This window comes from Brachyhypopomus gauderio, chromosome 1 (genome assembly GCF_052324685.1).
Source record: "Brachyhypopomus gauderio isolate BG-103 chromosome 1, BGAUD_0.2, whole genome shotgun sequence".
Taxonomy (NCBI): domain Eukaryota; kingdom Metazoa; phylum Chordata; class Actinopteri; order Gymnotiformes; family Hypopomidae; genus Brachyhypopomus; species Brachyhypopomus gauderio.
In genome coordinates, this window is record NC_135211.1 from 16,228,911 (window position 1) to 16,247,993 (window position 19,083).

At 45.1% G+C, this 19,083-nt stretch overlaps 2 protein-coding genes across 2 annotated transcripts in view; both read right to left on the reverse strand.

Moving 5' to 3' along the window:
• The window catches only part of fam189a1 (family with sequence similarity 189 member A1), a 116,301-nt gene extending 106,127 nt beyond the window's left edge, over positions 1-10,174 (reverse strand). Inside the window, exon 1 of the mRNA XM_076999463.1 lies at positions 8,976-10,174. Within this exon, the coding sequence (XP_076855578.1) occupies positions 8,976-9,200 (225 nt within the window). The 5' untranslated portion in view covers positions 9,201-10,174. The remainder of the gene's footprint in view (positions 1-8,975) is intronic.
• A 686-nt stretch (positions 10,175-10,860) lies between these two features.
• The window catches only part of tjp1a (tight junction protein 1a), a 97,642-nt gene continuing 89,419 nt past the window's right edge, over positions 10,861-19,083 (reverse strand). Inside the window, exons 23-30 of the mRNA XM_076983231.1 lie at positions 19,030-19,080; positions 18,837-18,922; positions 18,043-18,300; positions 17,797-17,888; positions 17,134-17,557; positions 16,187-16,404; positions 15,746-15,889; positions 10,861-12,769 (exon numbers count right to left, since the gene is read on the reverse strand). Coding sequence (XP_076839346.1) covers positions 12,675-12,769; positions 15,746-15,889; positions 16,187-16,404; positions 17,134-17,557; positions 17,797-17,888; positions 18,043-18,300; positions 18,837-18,922; positions 19,030-19,080 — 1,368 coding nt within the window. The 3' untranslated portion in view covers positions 10,861-12,674. The remainder of the gene's footprint in view (positions 12,770-15,745; positions 15,890-16,186; positions 16,405-17,133; positions 17,558-17,796; positions 17,889-18,042; positions 18,301-18,836; positions 18,923-19,029; positions 19,081-19,083) is intronic.

Sequence of the window (19,083 nt, forward strand, 5' to 3'; positions counted from 1 at the left end):
CCTGTTCTCCCAGGAGGGTCTGCTAACGAACCTCGACTGTCCAGCCAATCAAAACCAGGCAGTCGGCACACAATGTCTCCCTTACCCATCAGCCCCCACACACAGGTTGCACACAAAAGAACCAACAGTAGAAATGTGATGGCTGACAGTTTCAAAGCCCAACAAAGGAGTCACTTACTGACACACAATTTAGCTTTAGGGATGATACACTCATACTGGTCCTAAACAACATTCTGGGTTAGCCATATCAGCTCTGTGTACGAAACACACTCACAACAACACAACAATCAAAGCCAATGATAGCACCTTAATGCACGAGAGAGCGTCCAGAATAACAGGGTAGTAGAGAAGCTCTTTCCCACAAAGACTACAAGAGGAAATATGTGTACAGTAAACAGCAGCGACCACAATGAAAGCATTTGATTAAAGCAGTTTGAAGAGGAATTGTTGGTTTTAGTTTGGCAAATGTGCATTTGGGGGGTGCTGGTGTTTTTATTTTGGGGAACATTAAGAAACAGTATTTATATAAGGGATTTTAAAGTGGTGTGGCAGTGGTAGCAAAACAATCATTGTTTGGATCATATTGAGGCCAAGATAAACCACACACACACACACACACACACACACACACACACACACACACACACACACACACACACACACACACACACATGCATGTACACATGTGCACGTACACAACACACTCATAATGATTTTCTTGGGCTTATGCAATAAATAATAATTAGCACCTTGCTGTGGTCGATACCAATATTAATAATAAATAACTTTACCTTTATGCATTTAAAAGCGAGTTCAATTTATAATCTACACATGAAGTGCAGGGGATGTAAGAAATGTTAAACTCTAAAAATGTGTAATTATTTTTGGAGCCTGTTTGCTTATTCGTATGAGAAAAAAAGACAACCCCCCCCCCCCCCCCCCCCTCCCACCCAGAAAGAACCCAGACTGGAAAACTCCACAGTCGCCATCAGTGGACTGAACTTGTGAGGAAGATGAACTTCATTTTAACTATGAGTGTAAATGATCATTCAAACCTAACTTTATTTTAACCATGAGTTTTACTTTTAAACTGACCTGAACCTAACCTAACCTTCCTAATCCTGACCATAATCCCACTGAACTCTAGCCATAAAATCAAACCTAATCATGTACATAGTAAAAACACAAGGAATAAATGTTTTTGCATTTTTAAAACATAAAGAATGCATCTTTTACAGTAATGTGCCGTTATTAAATGTATATATTATTGGATTTTTGGAGTCTAATTGGATTTTTGGCAGTCTTACACTGCATTACATTATGATGTACTTTACATTTATCATTACATTATGATGAACACACTGGTTGGTTATATTAATTGATTGTGTGTGTGTGTGTGTGTGTGTGTGTGTGTGTGTGTGTGTCCACCCTTCCCTCAACAGGAGTCCCGCTGGCAGTGCTGCCCCATTCCCGTGGCGACAGAGGGGCGGGAGAGACGGTGACCAGTGGAAGGCATGCAGCTAAACAGAGCCGCGCTCAAAGGTCCGCCTCTCTCTACAGTACACAGCTCTACATCAGAGTCATGACACTCCACAGTTCACCACATCATTACACTGAAAGGACACACAATGTGACACACAACGTGAGCCAATGTTTGAGTTGGAGAATAACTGCTCAACCTTTGAGTTTTGTGTGGTGTTATATGTGTGTTGTATATTGTGTATTTGTGTGCTGTGTATTGTGTATTTGTGTGCTGTATATTGTGTATTTGTGTGCAGTTTATTTGTGTGCAAGTGCCTGTATGTAATATTTGCAGTATTTGCAGTTGACATGTCTGGGATTATATAAGTGTGCTATACCTTATTCTGAAAAGGAAATTTGATCATAATGAGTTTACAAGCTTATATTTGATGTCACGTTTAGGCTTATGTATTTGATGCATGCTCGGCTATAGCCCCATGCAGGCTACAGAAACTCAATATAACACACCATAAAATATAATCAACTAATCCAACATCGGAATAATATGAAAGTGTTTAGCTCATAAAGCATTGTAATGTAGGGAGAAAGAATTGTGTGTATATATAAGTATGTGTGGGTGTGGAGACCACAGCAAACATACTGCAGTCAACACCACAGCTATTTATGCCGGCATGTATACCCATGAGAGCATTTATCCTTGTGTGGGGTGCCCATACATCTGGGGGTGTGTGTGTACATGTGTGTGTGTGTGTGTGTACATGTGTGTGTGTGTGTGTGTGTGTGTGTACATGTGTGTGTGTGTGTGTGTGTGTGTGTGTGTGTGTACATGTGTGTGTGTGTGAATATTTAACTCCTTTTCAAAGTGGAGCAATGCACCATGTAGCCTGCAGTAGCACCGGGGCTGGTAGTCTGCAGTACACACACACACACACACACACACACACACACACACACACACACACACACACACACACACACACACACACACACACACACACACACACACACTTTTCCTCCACTGCGGGCTCAGGGAAGTCAGCAAGGGTGTGCTGGGGCTCTGTGTGGGATCTTTGCTAAGTGATCACTTTTGAGCAGCACAGGGCCGTCTAATTTGCTGCTCAGAGTGAGGGAGGAGCACCCAGACGCAGACGTGCGACAGACACGCACCCTCTCCACATCCCAACGTCGCACACCTGCACCACTGCTTCTTCAGCGTGCTGCTCGCACTGTTGCACTAATGAGTGCCACACGCTAACACACTAGAAATGTGTCCTGACCGAGATGGAAGTGTGGTTGCTACACGGTCCCGTACTGAACCTGTCAACCTACCACCCTACTGTCATTTTCCTGCCACGACTCATAGTTTTCACGTTCTGCTGCTAATTAGCTTTGGTTTAGTTATTTACGCTATTTTCCACGAGGGTGAGGGAGGGTTTGATAATATTGGCCATGTCTCGTCTGTGTGAGCTCTAAAACACAACGTGTGTGTTCTGCTGTTCTGCTGTGTTCATAGCAACATGCTCAAACTTAAAACGGCTGCAACATGGACTTGTCGCTTAAGAATACTACTACTAAAAAGCACACACACACACACACACACACACACACACACACACACACACACACACACACACACATATATATACACACAAACCCTTCCTCCATTTGATCCTGCCTCCCTGCGGTGGAAAGAGATGGTGTATTGGCTGTTTCTCTCTGACTGGTATTTCACCTGAGACGGTAAGATGGTACCATTCAAGAGATACAGAAACAGAGACACGTAGGAGTGGGGCAGTGCAGGAAGACAAAGGGGACGGATGAAAACAGGGATCTCCCACATTCAATACACCAGACTGTCTCTCTTATACATCGTGTACATCGTGTTCTGTCCTGTCCCATCCTGTCCCATTACAGTTGGCAGTAGCCCAAAACCAGGGAGCTTTCTGGCCACAAGAATGACCAGCGTCCTGAGCCTCTGATTGGTGGAGTATGTGTCCATCATAGTGTCCTTGTGGCCAGACAGCCTCCAGGATGCAGCTCTATGGTCAGGACTGCATCAGGACGCAGCTCTATGGTCAGGACTGCATCAGGACAGGGAGTTCACCTATGGACACCTACTACGGACACACCCACACGTGTAAGGATGAAGTTAAAAAGATAAAGGAAGATGTTAATGCGTGACACGTACATGAATTTATGAAAAAAAATGGGGCAAACAGCTTATAAGGGCAAATATTAAACTAGCTCCCTGCTTCCTCTAATACTACCTAAATTGAATGTGTGTGTGTGTGTGTGTGTGTGTGTGTGTGTGTGTGTGTGTGTGTGTGTGCGTGTGTGTATGTATGTTTAGGTTAACACTGGGACAGGGGTTGATGTGCAACATGACTGGATTCATTAAGAACACACAGGAAGGAGATAATCCCTCCTCGACATTCCCTCCACACAAAGGGAGACATGCGTGCCCCAAGAACCTGGTTTTACATGACAATCTAAAAAACACATGTAGCATCCAATCTGAGAGACAATGATATGAGCAGTTAGTACTTACGGTGGTAATCACAGCGTTATCTGCAATGTGCCAGCCATACACCAATTAGTCAGCCACGGGACCCGCCCTTTCACCTCTGACCTCTACGCTGCTTATCACCAATGCCATGCATACACACCACACCCGTCTCTGCCCTGTAGATCTGTCTACTCACCCCTCCATTCCTTAAATCCACACTGTTTGGCTCCTCCCAGCTCTGGAGGGCGTCGCTGGCACAAAATCAAGAAAGTGTTCCCTCATAAATATTTACTATCAGCATCATGAAATTTGAAGGCCCGAGGATGCAGTTGCCACCCTCCTGCTCTTTCTGTCAAATGATAACGATGAATTTCAGAGTTAAGATGAATATTCAGCATAAATATAAATATTTAGAGTAAATGTTCACAATAAATATAAAATTCAGTCAAGATTCATTTTCAGAGTAAATATGAATTTCTATAGCAACTCTGATCCAGAGCAAATTTAGCAAAAATATTTTCCATTCATTTATAGCACCATTCGTTCACATAAATGTTAAAGATGCAATATGTTTTTTTTCAGACTGATTCATTTACAGCAACCTAATGGTACACATTATATTTGTCTTTTTACCTTTTGCCGGAACAAAACAGACCTGAAGGATGACTACAAATATTCCAAACACTGGGGAAACCTAAGGCACAGCGCTGAAGGACAGCATCATCTAAGTAAGTCCACAACTCTGCAGGGTAAGGCAGATCCTCAAGACAAATGAACAGGAAGAGATCAAAGCCATAGTCGCCCTTGCCAGTCATCTAATACCCAGAGTGACAGTTAGCTGGCTGAGAGGACCCGGAAGACGCCAACTTCAAGACCAGAATACTCTTCACAGTGCATGACACACTCACAGTGCATGACACACTCACAATGCATGACACACTCACAGTGCATGACACACTCACAGTGCATGACAAACTCCATCCAACATCCCAAGGCTGTACACCAGCCGGAGCAAGAAGAAGATGGTCTACCAAGTGTAAGATCCACTGGGCAGGGTGAGACACGAAACATCCATGAACATGTTCAAGCAATGGCCCCCAAGGATGAGCTTACGAGAGAGTACCTCAAACAGATGGGGATATGGATACCATGGAAACAGAGGAGGTACCATGGCAGGATAATCCCCTCCGTGGAATGTTCCACCTACAGACAGCAAAGGTGGCTGACAATGAATCAGGTAGAACTGGAGGACAGCAGAAGCACTAATCACGGCAGCACGCCATCACGCACCGAGCACTGGCTTGACAGAAGCAGGCGTGAGAATGCGGAGTGTGTTGAGTAGTCACAGTACAGCTGTAGTCGAAGGGTGCGGGATGCTGGAAGAGACAGCATACACTTACAGACACAACCAGGGGTGGCAGGGATCGTATAAAGGGACATATATGCATGAGCTGTGTGAAAGGAGACACGGAGAGTATCAGAAAACATCAAAGCTAAGATCTCCAACAAGACACAGTGATCAGAGGCAGGAAACAACAGTGGTAGTAGACATGGCTATCCCAAATGATGGAAACAGCCAGAGAAATGTGAAACGTTGGAGAGACTGAAACACTGGAAAATAAACACCAGTGCACTCAGTGCTGTGATCCATAAAATGGAGGAGAGGCTCAGATCCCAGGAAAAAAATTTATATATATATATATATTGTGATACTGTATATACTATATATATACTATATACTATTGTCTTTGCATTCTCTAAGTATGAAGAAGTGTTTTTGTACCGTGTCCCATTTTAGGTACATGAGAGCTTTCATTGTTCCATTACAAAGCGATTGCTTTTGGCAACAATAAATACAATCAAAAGGCTGGCACTCCAGAAACCCGTTCCATATGAAGAAGTGATCCGCACACCAGTGCCCAATAACACCAGAGAAGAGCCCCTGAGAGAGTCGAGCATGAGCCCCTGAGAGATGGAGCCCAGACATCAATGAGGGCACATGGGGTGGGGCCTCAAATCACATTCGATTTGGTGGGGCCACACTGGGATTTATTTGATGCCAGTAGCAGTTTTATCCTCATAGACCACTTTCCCCTCTGCAACAGCAGACCTGGCTCACCACACTGGGGGCCACGAGTCAGCCCAGCTGCTACACAGGCAGACAGTCACGACACCCGCCTCCCGAACATGTGGCGGGCCGATCACAAAGGGTAAACATAAGAGCAGTGTTGCTTAGCTCACAGCAGATGAACGCCACGGTACATGGTTCCTAACACATAAATAATAACAGGATTTCCGTCTGTTGTCTGTGCGACAGGAGATCGCCCAGTATGGAGCCTGGATCCTTGCCTAGCACAACAGAAGGGTTGCTCTCAGGACAGACCGCAGTAGTGACCTTACGTAGGCACAACCAGCCTTCAAACCAGGTAGACCCAGACCGGAGTGGTGGAGGAGCGAGGAACTAAGACCAAGGGCCTTCATGAGCTTCGATGGCCCTTCCCTCCCATGACTAATTGATTCATTAATTGATTAATAATGAACAAGTAAATAAATAGTTGCAAAAAGCTATCCTTTTGCAACCATCACTTTGCATTTTGATTGAATAGATCCATAAAAGGTGTTTTCTGTATAGCTATAACATCGAGTCAGTACATTCTGAAGCACATTTTTCAGGTTTTTCAATACTGGTTTTAGTCAAGATAAGTTGATTAAACAAGTTTTTTATGTAGTTTCCAGTACTTTCTTCTTAAATGCACATAATCCAGCATGACAATAAACTTAGCTGCTAGCAGGATAATGTTGACTTTTCATTTTCCTGTGTTATTTGCAGCCATAGCCTACAGCTTCCCAGTTGTTGTAGACCTAGTCACTTAACCAGTGCAATGCAATGAAAAAACATGGGAATGCAAAACATTTTGTGAGGCTGCCACACTTGCGGTGTAAGCCAGCTCCACCTGGTAAACAGATCCGGTGTTATTGCACACAGCAGTAAGCAATGGCATGTAAACAGGGGCGAGAACAGCAGACAGGCGGGACACTGAGGGAGGCAGTTGTGCGGCGCTCCACTTTGAGCAGTTGGATCCAGGGCAGGATCAAGCATCATGCCTACAGCTCCTCTTTTTAATATAGTGCAAGTCCTTTCACAGTTCATTTTGATTTAATGATTTCCCCTAAGCCCAAGACTCTCCTGCAGCTGTTCTTATGTAAGTCAGAGCACGTGTAGGCTGTAAATTTGTATGTATTTTGTATTTTAATGAACAAATATTAATATGAATGTTCAGAAACTATTATGAGTGAACAGTTGGCGCTATGTTGAAATATGTGAAATCTTCTTTTTCATTTTTTTAGATTCAGTTTTAAATAAACAATGTGTATCAATCTCATTATCACCTGTTGACTACCGCCTGGCAAACTTTTGTTTTTTATTTGACATAAAACACTTTACAAACAGAAAGATATTTTTGTTAGCTTAAGGTCCTGCAATCTAAAGCTTTAATATCTTATACTGATTTATAGTTTGTATACTACTAGAATTTTATTTGGATCATTATTATCTTAAATTGCAACAACTTTGTAAGTTGAAAGGGCTTGAATATAATTTGTACAGAGAAAATGAATTACTTGTGGTAAATAAAATGTACCCCTTTCCCAGTAATCAAATACCCTACTGGTGGTATAAATTTGAATCTAAATGATTTTGACTTGAGAGGAATCTGGGACTACTGGCATGCCACTTTTTTTTCCAAAGGGAGGTGTATGTGTGTTATCCAGTATTCCTCCAAATCTTTTTGCACTGGTCTGTTTCCAACCAACTTTATTCAGCTGCACGTTTCATGTCTTCTGGTCTTGTCTTTCTTCATAGAAACTCTCAGTCATAACAGATGCTGATCTGGATCACAGCACCAGAAACAAAAAAAAACCCAGATTGCTCTGATGGGATTCTCAAATCCACAATCTTTTGGGTCAAAAATGCATGTTCAGCCGTTTTGCTTTTAGGCAGTAATACATCTAGTCCAGTATGAACTAAAGGGCCCAGAGCAGCTCTATTCTTGTACAGTCCCAGCAAGCAAATGTTTTACCTTTGGTTTTGATTCATAGATCTAGGGCTGGTCCCTGGGCATGGAATAAACTACAATGCCCTGTGGTGACTCATCACTGAAGATGAAGTTTCCGAACTAAAATTCGGCTCAATCTGAGTCTGGGAAGATGGCCGATAGTAAAGATATAAACAAACCATTTATCACAGACATAATGTTGAGAAAAATAATCTTGTCTGAGCCTGACTATTTATTTGCAACAAAGACACTCAGGCATCAATGACAACAACCACTTAACCACAGCATGAAGTTTTACAATGAACATTTCATAATGTAGTCTATTGTTCTAACAATGACTCGATATAGGGCGCCTTAGTCTCTGGCAGACAATTTATTAAGTAGCCTATGGGTGGTCCTCTGCCAACCACACATGAATAGAATCTCTAAAAAGGGGGCAGTGTTTGAAACAATAATTGTCCGTTTCAGTAGCTTGCACTGGTGCAGTGCAGTACGTTTTATACGTTATCAGCATGTTATGATCACCGTGCTATGATCTAGCTGACACGGGTGGCTGCTTCAAAAACACATTTTGAACACACTTCATAACGTTCAGTTTTTCTTTACGGAGCAGAAATTGTTCACCAATAGGATACGAGCGGGGCAGAGAAAAGTAATATTTGTCTTCGTCGTTACGTACAAAGAAAAGATAATGTACAGCAGAGAAATGTGTCACACATCAAACACAAGGGCACGAGATCCACATAGAGACGCGCGCGCTTAGGTTATTCGCCCGTCAGCACGCGCCGACTACAAAGAGCACGTGCGCTCACGCGCTGCTGACTCTGCAAGCCTCAGGGTCAGAAAAGTGCAAACAGCTTCATTACGAAACCAATAAAGCACCGCGACAAAAGACCCCTCGCCTAAATAACAGCGCGTAAAATAGCACTTACCGAGAAACCGGCCCAAAAGGGACAGGAATGCCTGACTCTGGGAGAGGTAGTAAGGGCTAAGGCGGCGAAACTGACAGCCAGGATGAGACTCCCCAGAACCATCTGAGAAACTCCGAGTGAAAGCATGATCCGAGTCCGGGTTCGGAACTCCCTCAGCCGGGAGAGACTGTGGGACAGGGAGACCGGGCTGAGAGAGCGACCTCTCGGCATCGCACTCACTGGCATGCTCACCACCAAATTGATTTAATTTCAATAAACTTCACTGCGGTGGTTCCTAATTCAGTAGCATTCAGACAGACGCTCCTCTGGGTTTGGACCCTAGTAATTATCCTCGGCACCGAGAACCTAAAGATTCGTTTACGGCAGGTTGCCAGTACGCAGAGTCCATCCCGACGGCACCTTTAGCGGGCATACGTGGTGGAGGTTTGTCCGGTTCGCTTTATCGCTGTGCCGAAGGTAAACTCAGCCTTTTCCGAGCAGGTGTTGAGAACAGGCGATAAAAAAAGAAAAAGAAAGAGGTTTCAGCCACAAACACTACCGTAGTGTCCACAGACTAGTATATATATCACTGCCCACTTCGAGTAAAGGCGCTGAGAGATGAAACATCACGTCCGTCTCCATCACAGTTCCTCATCATGGTCTGAAGAAACATCCACCTCGCAGCGCAGCAGCTGAAGTAAACCAACGCCACGACACGTGAGTTTGTAAAGGTTCACCAGAGGATAAAATGAAAGTGCTCGTTCTTGTAGTCAGCCGGGTGATGTCCGCCTCCGTCAGGTGATGTAGCCTATTGGTTCCGAGCTTGCGTACGGAGCCGACGGCGGAGTGGGTCTGAGCCAAGGACGTGCGAACACCCTCCACCGTCTCCACCTCGCTGGGCAGCGCAGCGCCATCCAGACGCGAGGTGCAGCCTACGGGGCCACCTCATGGTGTTTTGGCTCGGTGCGGTAGTCAGGATGTATTGGGTGTTTTTGGGTTGGTTTTGGGTCGGTGCAGTAGTTCGGCTGTATGTGATCCAGACGGGATGTCCACACACGCCGCATCCACCGTGCTGTGTCACTTCAAGTCGCATAAACCATCTTGTTCTAGCCAGTTTCTTTCAAACGCTCCTGCCTCGTTTTAAAACAAGTAGACTCCTAGACCCGGACTGTTTAACAAACACATAGTGAGGACTTATCAGGCCACTTTGATCATGAAGATATAGCCTAAATATGTATATGGAGTATGTAAAATTAGAGGTGCTTTGACACGCGTTTTACACCCCAACACAGTCAGTAGGCGCCATCTGTAGCCACAGCATGGTACCGCATAATGCCATACTGCATCGGCATAACTAATCTATTGAAATAGAGGAATTTCTTTAAATATCAAGACATTTCTTTATTTTCCTAAATAAAATATAAATTAAATAATAAGCTCAATTAACACTGACAAAAACATATCCCAGACCGCCACCCACTCACTCCATCTCTCCAAATCAACTCAGTGTTTTTATTGTGCAAATATAAACCTATTAGTGTCGTATTTGTGTGTAAATATTAATTTCAACTTCTGCTGTAGGTCAAATATCACCAGACTGTATTTGGTGGGAAGGTATCTTAATTACACACTATGAAACATGAATGCAAATGTAATGAATTTATACATCATGTACACCTTATAGAGTCCATTGTGGTTTAAATGAGCAAATGCATCCAATACAGAATAAAGTATGCTTAATTCATTGCAGAGTCTGACAGCCATGCTTAAAGAGCAATGAGATGTTAAACGATAAACAACAACCTTCGACTGGTGGAAATGCTCCTAGTCTATAAGGTTCTTATCATTTTCGTTAGGGTGGACACACCCACACGTGGACAATGCTGTTAGAGTTAGAGATACTCAGTTAGCGAAAACAACAAAACATTTTATTTTAAAAATGATTTTATTAATACAGTGGTATACTTAAAATTGAAAAAGGAAAAAAAAGGAGTCACACATGTGAGGATGTAATATTCGACTGAAGCTGTGTTATCTAAAAGAAAAAAAAATCACTTGTGTGCCATAATAAATCATCTATTAGTAGAAAAATACACTTCAGGGCACATAATACAGCATCCAGGAACACTAATAATGAGACAGAAGAAGAAATATTGGGGAGCTTTTAAAATCAAGCGCATTTCTCAGTTTCAAATAAAGCATAAAAATGTTGGTTCTGTGACTGTTACAAATGTTTATATGTAGATATTAGTGTTGATATATTGGTAGAAAAAAAACGTGGAAGTAATTCTAAGTCACAAGTTCCAAGGCTCAGGGTATAACCAGAGTACAAACATCACCATTTCCATTGCATTCACTCTATTTTTTAAGATTTTTTTTCTTGCCACGTTTTATACAAAACAATAAAGACGTAAAAAAGTAATTTACAAACCAAGAACAAAAGGCCAGATGCTAGCTCTATATACAGCCCGTCTCGTGTGTTTTACTGTGCATAGTAGGTAGCCTGAGCGAACGTGTACTGAGCGCCTGAACCGCTCTGGCGTGGGAATCCAGCTGGAGTTCATTACAGTGGACTGACAAAACGACAGAACTGCTTCACTTCTCCCATAATCCACCATCATAATTTAGTATATAAAAAAAAATCAACAATGATGGCAATAAAAGAAAAGAGGTTTTGTCATTTGAGGAATTAAAGAAAAACACAATATGGCAATTAGGGCTCACTGCTAAAGTAGGAGTGAGAGACAGAGATAGACAGAGTGGAGTAAGAATCGGGACTGAGAGGGAACAAGGATGAAGTGAAGCTTGTGGAACCGGAGGGGGGTAACGCTGGGGTTCGCAGACCCTCACATGCACAGACCTCCACACATTCGGAACACTTAACCTACACTTAAACTACACATCACGAGTCCACCGGTCCAACAAGGGGCAACATGGTAGCAGCAGGTCAGCCGTCACTGCTGGAGATGATGATGAGGAAGAGGGTTGGCAGGTCAGGATGGAGCGGCACACACTGGGCTTGCTCCACCACTCCCAACACCACCTCCATCACCCTCCTGCCTTCCTGTTGAGCCCACCTCCCAACACACCCTCACTGCCCTTTACGCTCGGCGTGGGTTACGCGCGTGACGTGACACCAGTCCTCATAGTCAGACTCCCGCATAATTTCATTGAAGAAGAAAAAAAATTCAATACTCGAAAGAAGAAAAAAAAATAAACCATACAAAAACAAAATGAAAAATCGACTGTGCTATATATAGGTATACTAGTGTGCAGGCTGTTGTGTGAAGTAAAAATATGCTCTGAGGTTAGTATTGTGTGAAGTACTTTAGTACTTTTCTGAATGAAGCCTGCGGAGGGTAAAGCTGTGACCAGTAGTGTGGAACTAACTTTGCACATGATGGGAATATTCTCAGCGGCACATATTATGCAGTCCATGAACAATTAAAAAGGTTCTTTTTTCTGATTTACTCAGAAAGCTCATAAGCACAAAAAAGGAGGAGGAAGAGGATGAAGAAGAGTCAGAACAGCACTTCAGAGAAAGACATCCTTCTTCATGTGTCCATGGCTACAGTAAACAGAACTAAAACGCATCCATCCTTCATTTATTACTGCCAAACGTCCCCCTGCCTCAATGACTGTGTGTGTGTGTGTGTGTGTGTTCAGAAGGTGAGGGTGTGTTTTCTTTCATCCTGGGATTCACATTCAGCAACAGCCTCCTCAGAAGTGGTCGATAAGCACAGACACACAGTTGGCTCCGACCAGGTAGTTTGGATCCCCGGGGAGAGATTTGTTCTGCCAATTCTTGGGGTCACCTGAGTAGAGGAAAACAGCAAGAAAGAGACCGAGAAAAAGGAAAGAGGGGAAGAGATAAAGTTGGAGGGGGAGAGAGACACGTGAACCATATGGTGAGTAATATGTTACAACCATGAGTCAAAAGCTTTAGAACAGACCCAAAAAACAAAAACCAACCAGCAAACAAACAAACAACCCTAACGTAATAAAAGTCTCCAACAAAACCACACTGGGTTTTATCTGTTACTTATATAATAAAGAGGTAATTTCAAGACAACTCACTCTGCCACTCTGGGATGTGAGTGGGTGTGGGAGAGAGAGATAAGGAGGGAGAGAGATTTTCAAGGTTTTGAGATCATTCAGATATAATCCCACACATACCTTCAACCACAATAAAACCTCATCAGAAGAAACCCTTATTAAAACAAATAAATCGAGAATTCAAACGCCTGCTTCTGCATTTGTAGTTTTGGGACATAATGAAACTTCAGTCTATGCTCCGTGAATATAAGACGGCGTCAACTGTTCTTGGCATGCCAAGATAATTGAGACTTATCAGCACTAAAAAGCTTGAAGAGAAAGTGTCACCAGATAAACCATACAGCAGATAAAACCCAGCACGGCTTACAGCTTCATGTCTTATGAGATTATTTGTATCACATACTTTGTGTTTCTTTATTTGTAAGATCACATTTTAAAACACAAATGGGGCGGGGAGTGTTCATGTCTTTGATGCTGAAAATGATAGCTGTTAAGAAAGAAATTAATTTTTTTTAATCTCTTGGGAAAAGATGATGATTTAGTGATGATTCGAGCCAGGTTCCCTTCCTAAGGTCTGTAGAACACTCAAGAGTCAGAAGAGCTCTCACACATTTGCGGGAGAATGTTCCCTCACATACGTCTTTGTGCGGGAGAGTGATCACTCTCGTGTCCGAGAGGGAGACTGTTCACTCACACACACGTCTCCGAGAGGGAGACTGTTCACTCACACACACGTCTCCGAGAGGGAGACTGTTCACACACACACACACACACACACGTCTCCGAGAGGGTGACTGTTCACACACACACGTCTCCGAGAGGGTGACTGTTCACACACACACACACACGTCTCCGAGAGGGTGACTGTTCACACACACACACACGTCTCCGAGAGGGTGACTGTTCACACACACACACGTCTCCGAGAGGGTGACTGTTCACACACACACACACGTCTCCGAGAGGGTGACTGTTCACACACACACACGTCTCCGAGAGGGTGACTGTTCACACACACACACGTCTCCGAGAGGGTGACTGTTCACACACACACACGTCTCCGAGAGGGTGACTGTTCACACACACACACGTCTCCGAGAGGGAGACTGTTCACTCACACACACGTCTCCGAGAGGGAGACTGTTCACTCACACGTCTCCGAGAGGGAGACTGTTCACACACACACACACACACACGTCTCCGAGAGGGTGACTGTTCACACACACACGTCTCCGAGAGGGTGACTGTTCACACACACACACACACGTCTCCGAGAGGGTGACTGTTCACACACACACACACGTCTCCGAGAGGGTGACTGTTCACACACACACACGTCTCCGAGAGGGTGACTGTTCACACACACACACACGTCTCCGAGAGGGTGACTGTTCACACACACACACGTCTCCGAGAGGGTGACTGTTCACACACACACACACACACACACACACACACACACACACACACACACACACACACACACACACACACACACACACACACACAGGTCTCTTAGCTGGAGAGAGCTCACTTAGGCCCTGCATACATTCTGAAGCGGAGGATGGAGAATGGTGTTGGATTACAACAGCGGGATTACAGGTACAGCCCTGTACTCCTGTCCCAGAGAAGCAGGGCAATGCAGGACATCACTGCTTCATTTCTCCTCTAGATATTCATCCGTACATTTTGAAATGGGGGATTATTCAGAGCTAATCCACAGTGATGGCAGGAAGAGATGTATAGCAAGAGACAGATGGAGAGAGAGACAGATGGGAGAGAAGAATACGCACGCAAACACACACACACACACACACAGAAGGGATGTCTCAGTGTAATGGGCCCCTGATAGATTAAAGAGAATGAAAATGTTTTCAGAATCAAATTGCAGGGCGTTTCTCAGGAACTTCAGACATTTTGGCAATTATGTGAGAAATACAACTTCATAAGCACAAAGCATGAATGAGTAACCAGAACACACCCAGGAGATATTTACATTAAAAAATGAAAACTATTTCCTGCATAAAGCATAATTTGTGTTGCCATAAATATTACTGGTGAATGTAGTTGTGACTTTCAGAAAGAAGAAATAGTCTAGCACAACAGCAGCCAGCAGCCTGTAGATCTGTATGGAGAGCACGCTAACCCACACTAACCCAGCCCTGTATGGAGATCACGCTAAATCCAGCCCTGTATGTTGAGCACGCTAACCCACGCTAACCCAGCCCTGTATGGAGATCACGCTAAACCCAGCCCTGTATGTTGAGCACGCTAACCCACACTAACCCAGCCCTGTATGGAGATCACGCTAAACCCAGCCCTGTATGTTGAGCACGCTAACCCACGCTAACCCAGCCCTGTATGTTGAGCACGCTAACCCACGCTAACCCAGCCCTGTATGTTGAGCACGCTAACCCACGCTAACCCAGCCCTGTATGGAGAGCACGCTAACCCACGCTAACCCAGCCCTGTATGGAGAGCACGCTAACCCAGCCCTGTATGGTAAGCATGATAATCCAGCCCTGTAATCCAGCCCCCAGTGAAAGAGCGAGCGTGTGACCCCTGCGTGAGCAAGTGCACGAAAAAATGTGACCAGTGAAACGAGCAGTTGCATGAATGAGAAATAACCTGCACAGTGCAACAGGTGTCCCATAAGCAGCCCTCTCCCGCCCCCTGCTGGATGTTTTGCCACCCCGGCAGAGCCCCAAAAGCACAGAGATTAGAGGGCGGCGTACCCGACGACGAGTCGGAGGATTTTAGAGCAAAAGACCAACCATCAGGAGTCATAGACGCACAGTGGGGGAGGCGGAGCTCCACGGGCTTCAGGAACTTCAGGCCGTGGGGACCGCACATCACCAAGGGACTTAGTAGGGTTTCACCTGCATATACACACACACACACACACACACACACACACACACACACACACACACACACACACACACACACACACACACACACACACAATTACAATTGGCTCCTTTAACTAGTCACAGCATTGCCTTATAATCAGTAGTGGCAGTAATATTTTTAAGTGTTAATTCAGTTCAGTAGTAGTCAGCAGCAGTAGTATTCAGAAATAGTAGGTAGCAGTTGTATTTACTATTCAGTAATAGCATTAGTATTCAGTAGTAGTTGTATTATTTGGTGTGGTTCAGGTAAGAGGACGGTCTGACCTTTCTCCTTGTCGAGGGGTGGCAGGATGCTGTTGTCCCGACACACCTTGAAGTAGATCTCCTGCTCCACACCTTCAGGGATCGCCCCCTGGGGGATGATGATGCTCACACCCGTCTCTATGGAACTCAGGACACCGCCATTACAGTTGAAGATGCCCCGGGCTGTGGCCACCACTGTATGCAAATCTTCATCGTCATCATCCTCCAAAGCGCTAGGGCTGGGGGGACAGGGAGAAGCTGGTTGAGATGTTGATCACTTTACATTAGGGGTGACCACACCGGGTCCTGGAGGTCTACTGGGCGTGCTACAAGTATGGTGGCCACAACACTCTGCGGGGCAGTAGATCTGCAGGACGTTGCATGGACACTTGAACAATCGAAAAGGATTTTGAAAGCAATATACATTTTTTTTTTGTGTTTTTGGAAATGTTTGAGAAGTCTTAAGTTTCACGCATTTATGACGGAAGCATCAGCCGCTGATAACGGAGGAATGCTAAAACTCTCCCAGAAAATCTGACCTGACTATGATCCTGCTCAGGGGTCAAAGGATTCAAGAGCTCGTGCAGAACAGGACCAGAATCAAGCACCATTTACCATTTAGACTTGGAAAGGTTATCTAGGCACTATAGCCAAGACTTCATATTAGTGGTGGTGTTACAGTAGACTAAGTCAGAACCAAATAGTTATTGAACAAGTATGCTTGGATACACACTGGGCCAGGCAGGGGGGTGAGGATCACAGCCATCGACATAGCTCATGTTTCAAAGAGACATGAAAATACGGCAACTGAAGAGGCTCTGAACGCACTTGCCTAATACTAAACTGGAATGACTAGCTACATGTTAAATGAAAAGAAAAACAAAAGAAAACAAAGAACACTCCAGAATGTTCTGAGGTTCTGTTATTGGTGGTGACGGCTACACTGTGGCCCACATGTGGTCTCTCACCTGACAGGAATGGCCTTAGGAACAGCGTTGAGGTTATTTTGCTGGAACTTGGACCGGTGCTCCGGAGTGCGGGTCAGCGTGTCCAAGTCGGCGTCTTGGTGTGGAGGTGGAGCCTTCTGCGTTTTAGGCGGGGCTACTGCTGGAGCCTTGGTCGGTGATTCGCTGGGCAGGAGGTTGTGGTTGAACTTGGGGCTATCAAACTTGCGTTCAAAGGGCTTGGCCGAGACGGTGTAGGGTTTGGGGACGAAGCGGTTGTAGGAAGTTGGAGGGGGCGCTCCGGCGGGCTTGGGGGGCTCGGCAGTGCCATTGACTGGTGACTTCTCGGGGAAGCTCTTCTGTGGGAGGTAAGACGTCTGCACCGTGTCCTCGCGGACGGGGGGCTTTACCTTGGGGGAGCTGCGAGGGTCTAGAGGAGGGGTCACTACTGGAGAGAGAGAGAGAGAGAGAGAGAGAGAGAGAGAGAGAGAGAGAGAGAGAGAGAGAGAGAGAGAGTGTGTGAGTGTATGTGCAAGGGCAAAAGAAAAAAGCGCAGCTATCAGGGCATCAGAGGTCTGAGGATGTATGGGTAAATCCTGAGAGTAGCTGGCATGAGAAACTGATAAATTCTTATTTTTAATATTCAGAAACAGAAAAGGTGTTGATCATAGCACAGGATTCAATTACCAGCGGGTTTGGGCAGTGTAGGGGGCGGAGCTGTAGGTGGAGCAGCTGGGGTCACTTGGGGAGAGGGGCTGACCTTCTCTAGTGTCTCCGCCCTAATAAACACACACAAACAAAGAGTTAAACAAAACTGCAGGTAAATGATCAGGAAAATGAAATTTCAGGGGTGACGTTTATGCTTTTCTTCTTTTTTTCATCCTTTCACACCTGGATCAGAACACACAAGGGCGCGAGGGCGTGCGCTGGTACCTTGGGTAGCTGGACGTTGGCTGCGTTGGCTGGGTGTGCGGCTGCGTTGGCTGGGTGTGCGGCTGCGTTGGCTGCGTGTGCGGCTGCATTGGCTGCGTGTACGGCTGCGTTGGCTGCGTGGAGGGCTTGCTGTCGAGGGTGCGGCGGTCGAAGTAGGACAGCTGCTTCCTGTAGTAGTCCTCATCCTCGTCCGGGTCGTAGTGGTTCGCACGAATGATGTCATCAGCTTTAGACAGGGGCTGCTGGGGCTCCGGAGCTCTGTGTGTGTGTGTGTGTGTGTGTGTGTGTGTGTGTGTGGGGGAGCAGAAGGGTCCGTTATAAAGGCATACATGATACACACCAAATAACCTGAAACCTAAAGCTAAATCCAATTAGATCGATTTGGACCACTAGGCCCTGGTGACTGCTCTAATGACTGGTGGTCCCTAATCCATCACGAGAGAGTATGTAAACATGCTGAAACACTGACACATCCTTGCAGCAATGTGTAAAATCAACTAATATACATATGGCTTGACATTTTACAAAATCACCACAAGGTGGAGCTCTAGGAATCCAGCTCTATTCAAGAGGTGCTGGTGTTAAAATACCCTGGAGGTAGATATTACCATCAGATTACCATCAGTGTGTTTAAACAGAACACTGAAAGCAGCTTAGATCTGGGTTGCATTTCTTTTCCTCTGCGAGTGTGGGGGGAGTTAGGTACACAGTTTCAGCTCGACATCAGGTTAGCTACGTTTCTTTGTTCTTTAGACCCGACACTCGTACGTGCTCACACCTCCCCATCCTTTTACCTGAAGGTCTTCTCTTGGTCCAGGTTGCTCAGGGAGTTGGCTTTGGGCACAGAGCCAGCTCCGGGTTTAGGAACCATGTCTGCTGACTGAGAGAGAGAGAGAGAGAGAGAGAGAGAGAGAGAGACAGTGTGTATGACATTACTAGACGTGACGTTTTGATGTTCACCTCATAGCGTGACGTTACTGGACTCACCCTGTGCATGGAGTCCGCAGACTCTCTGGCCCGATCCATGGACGCAGACCGCTT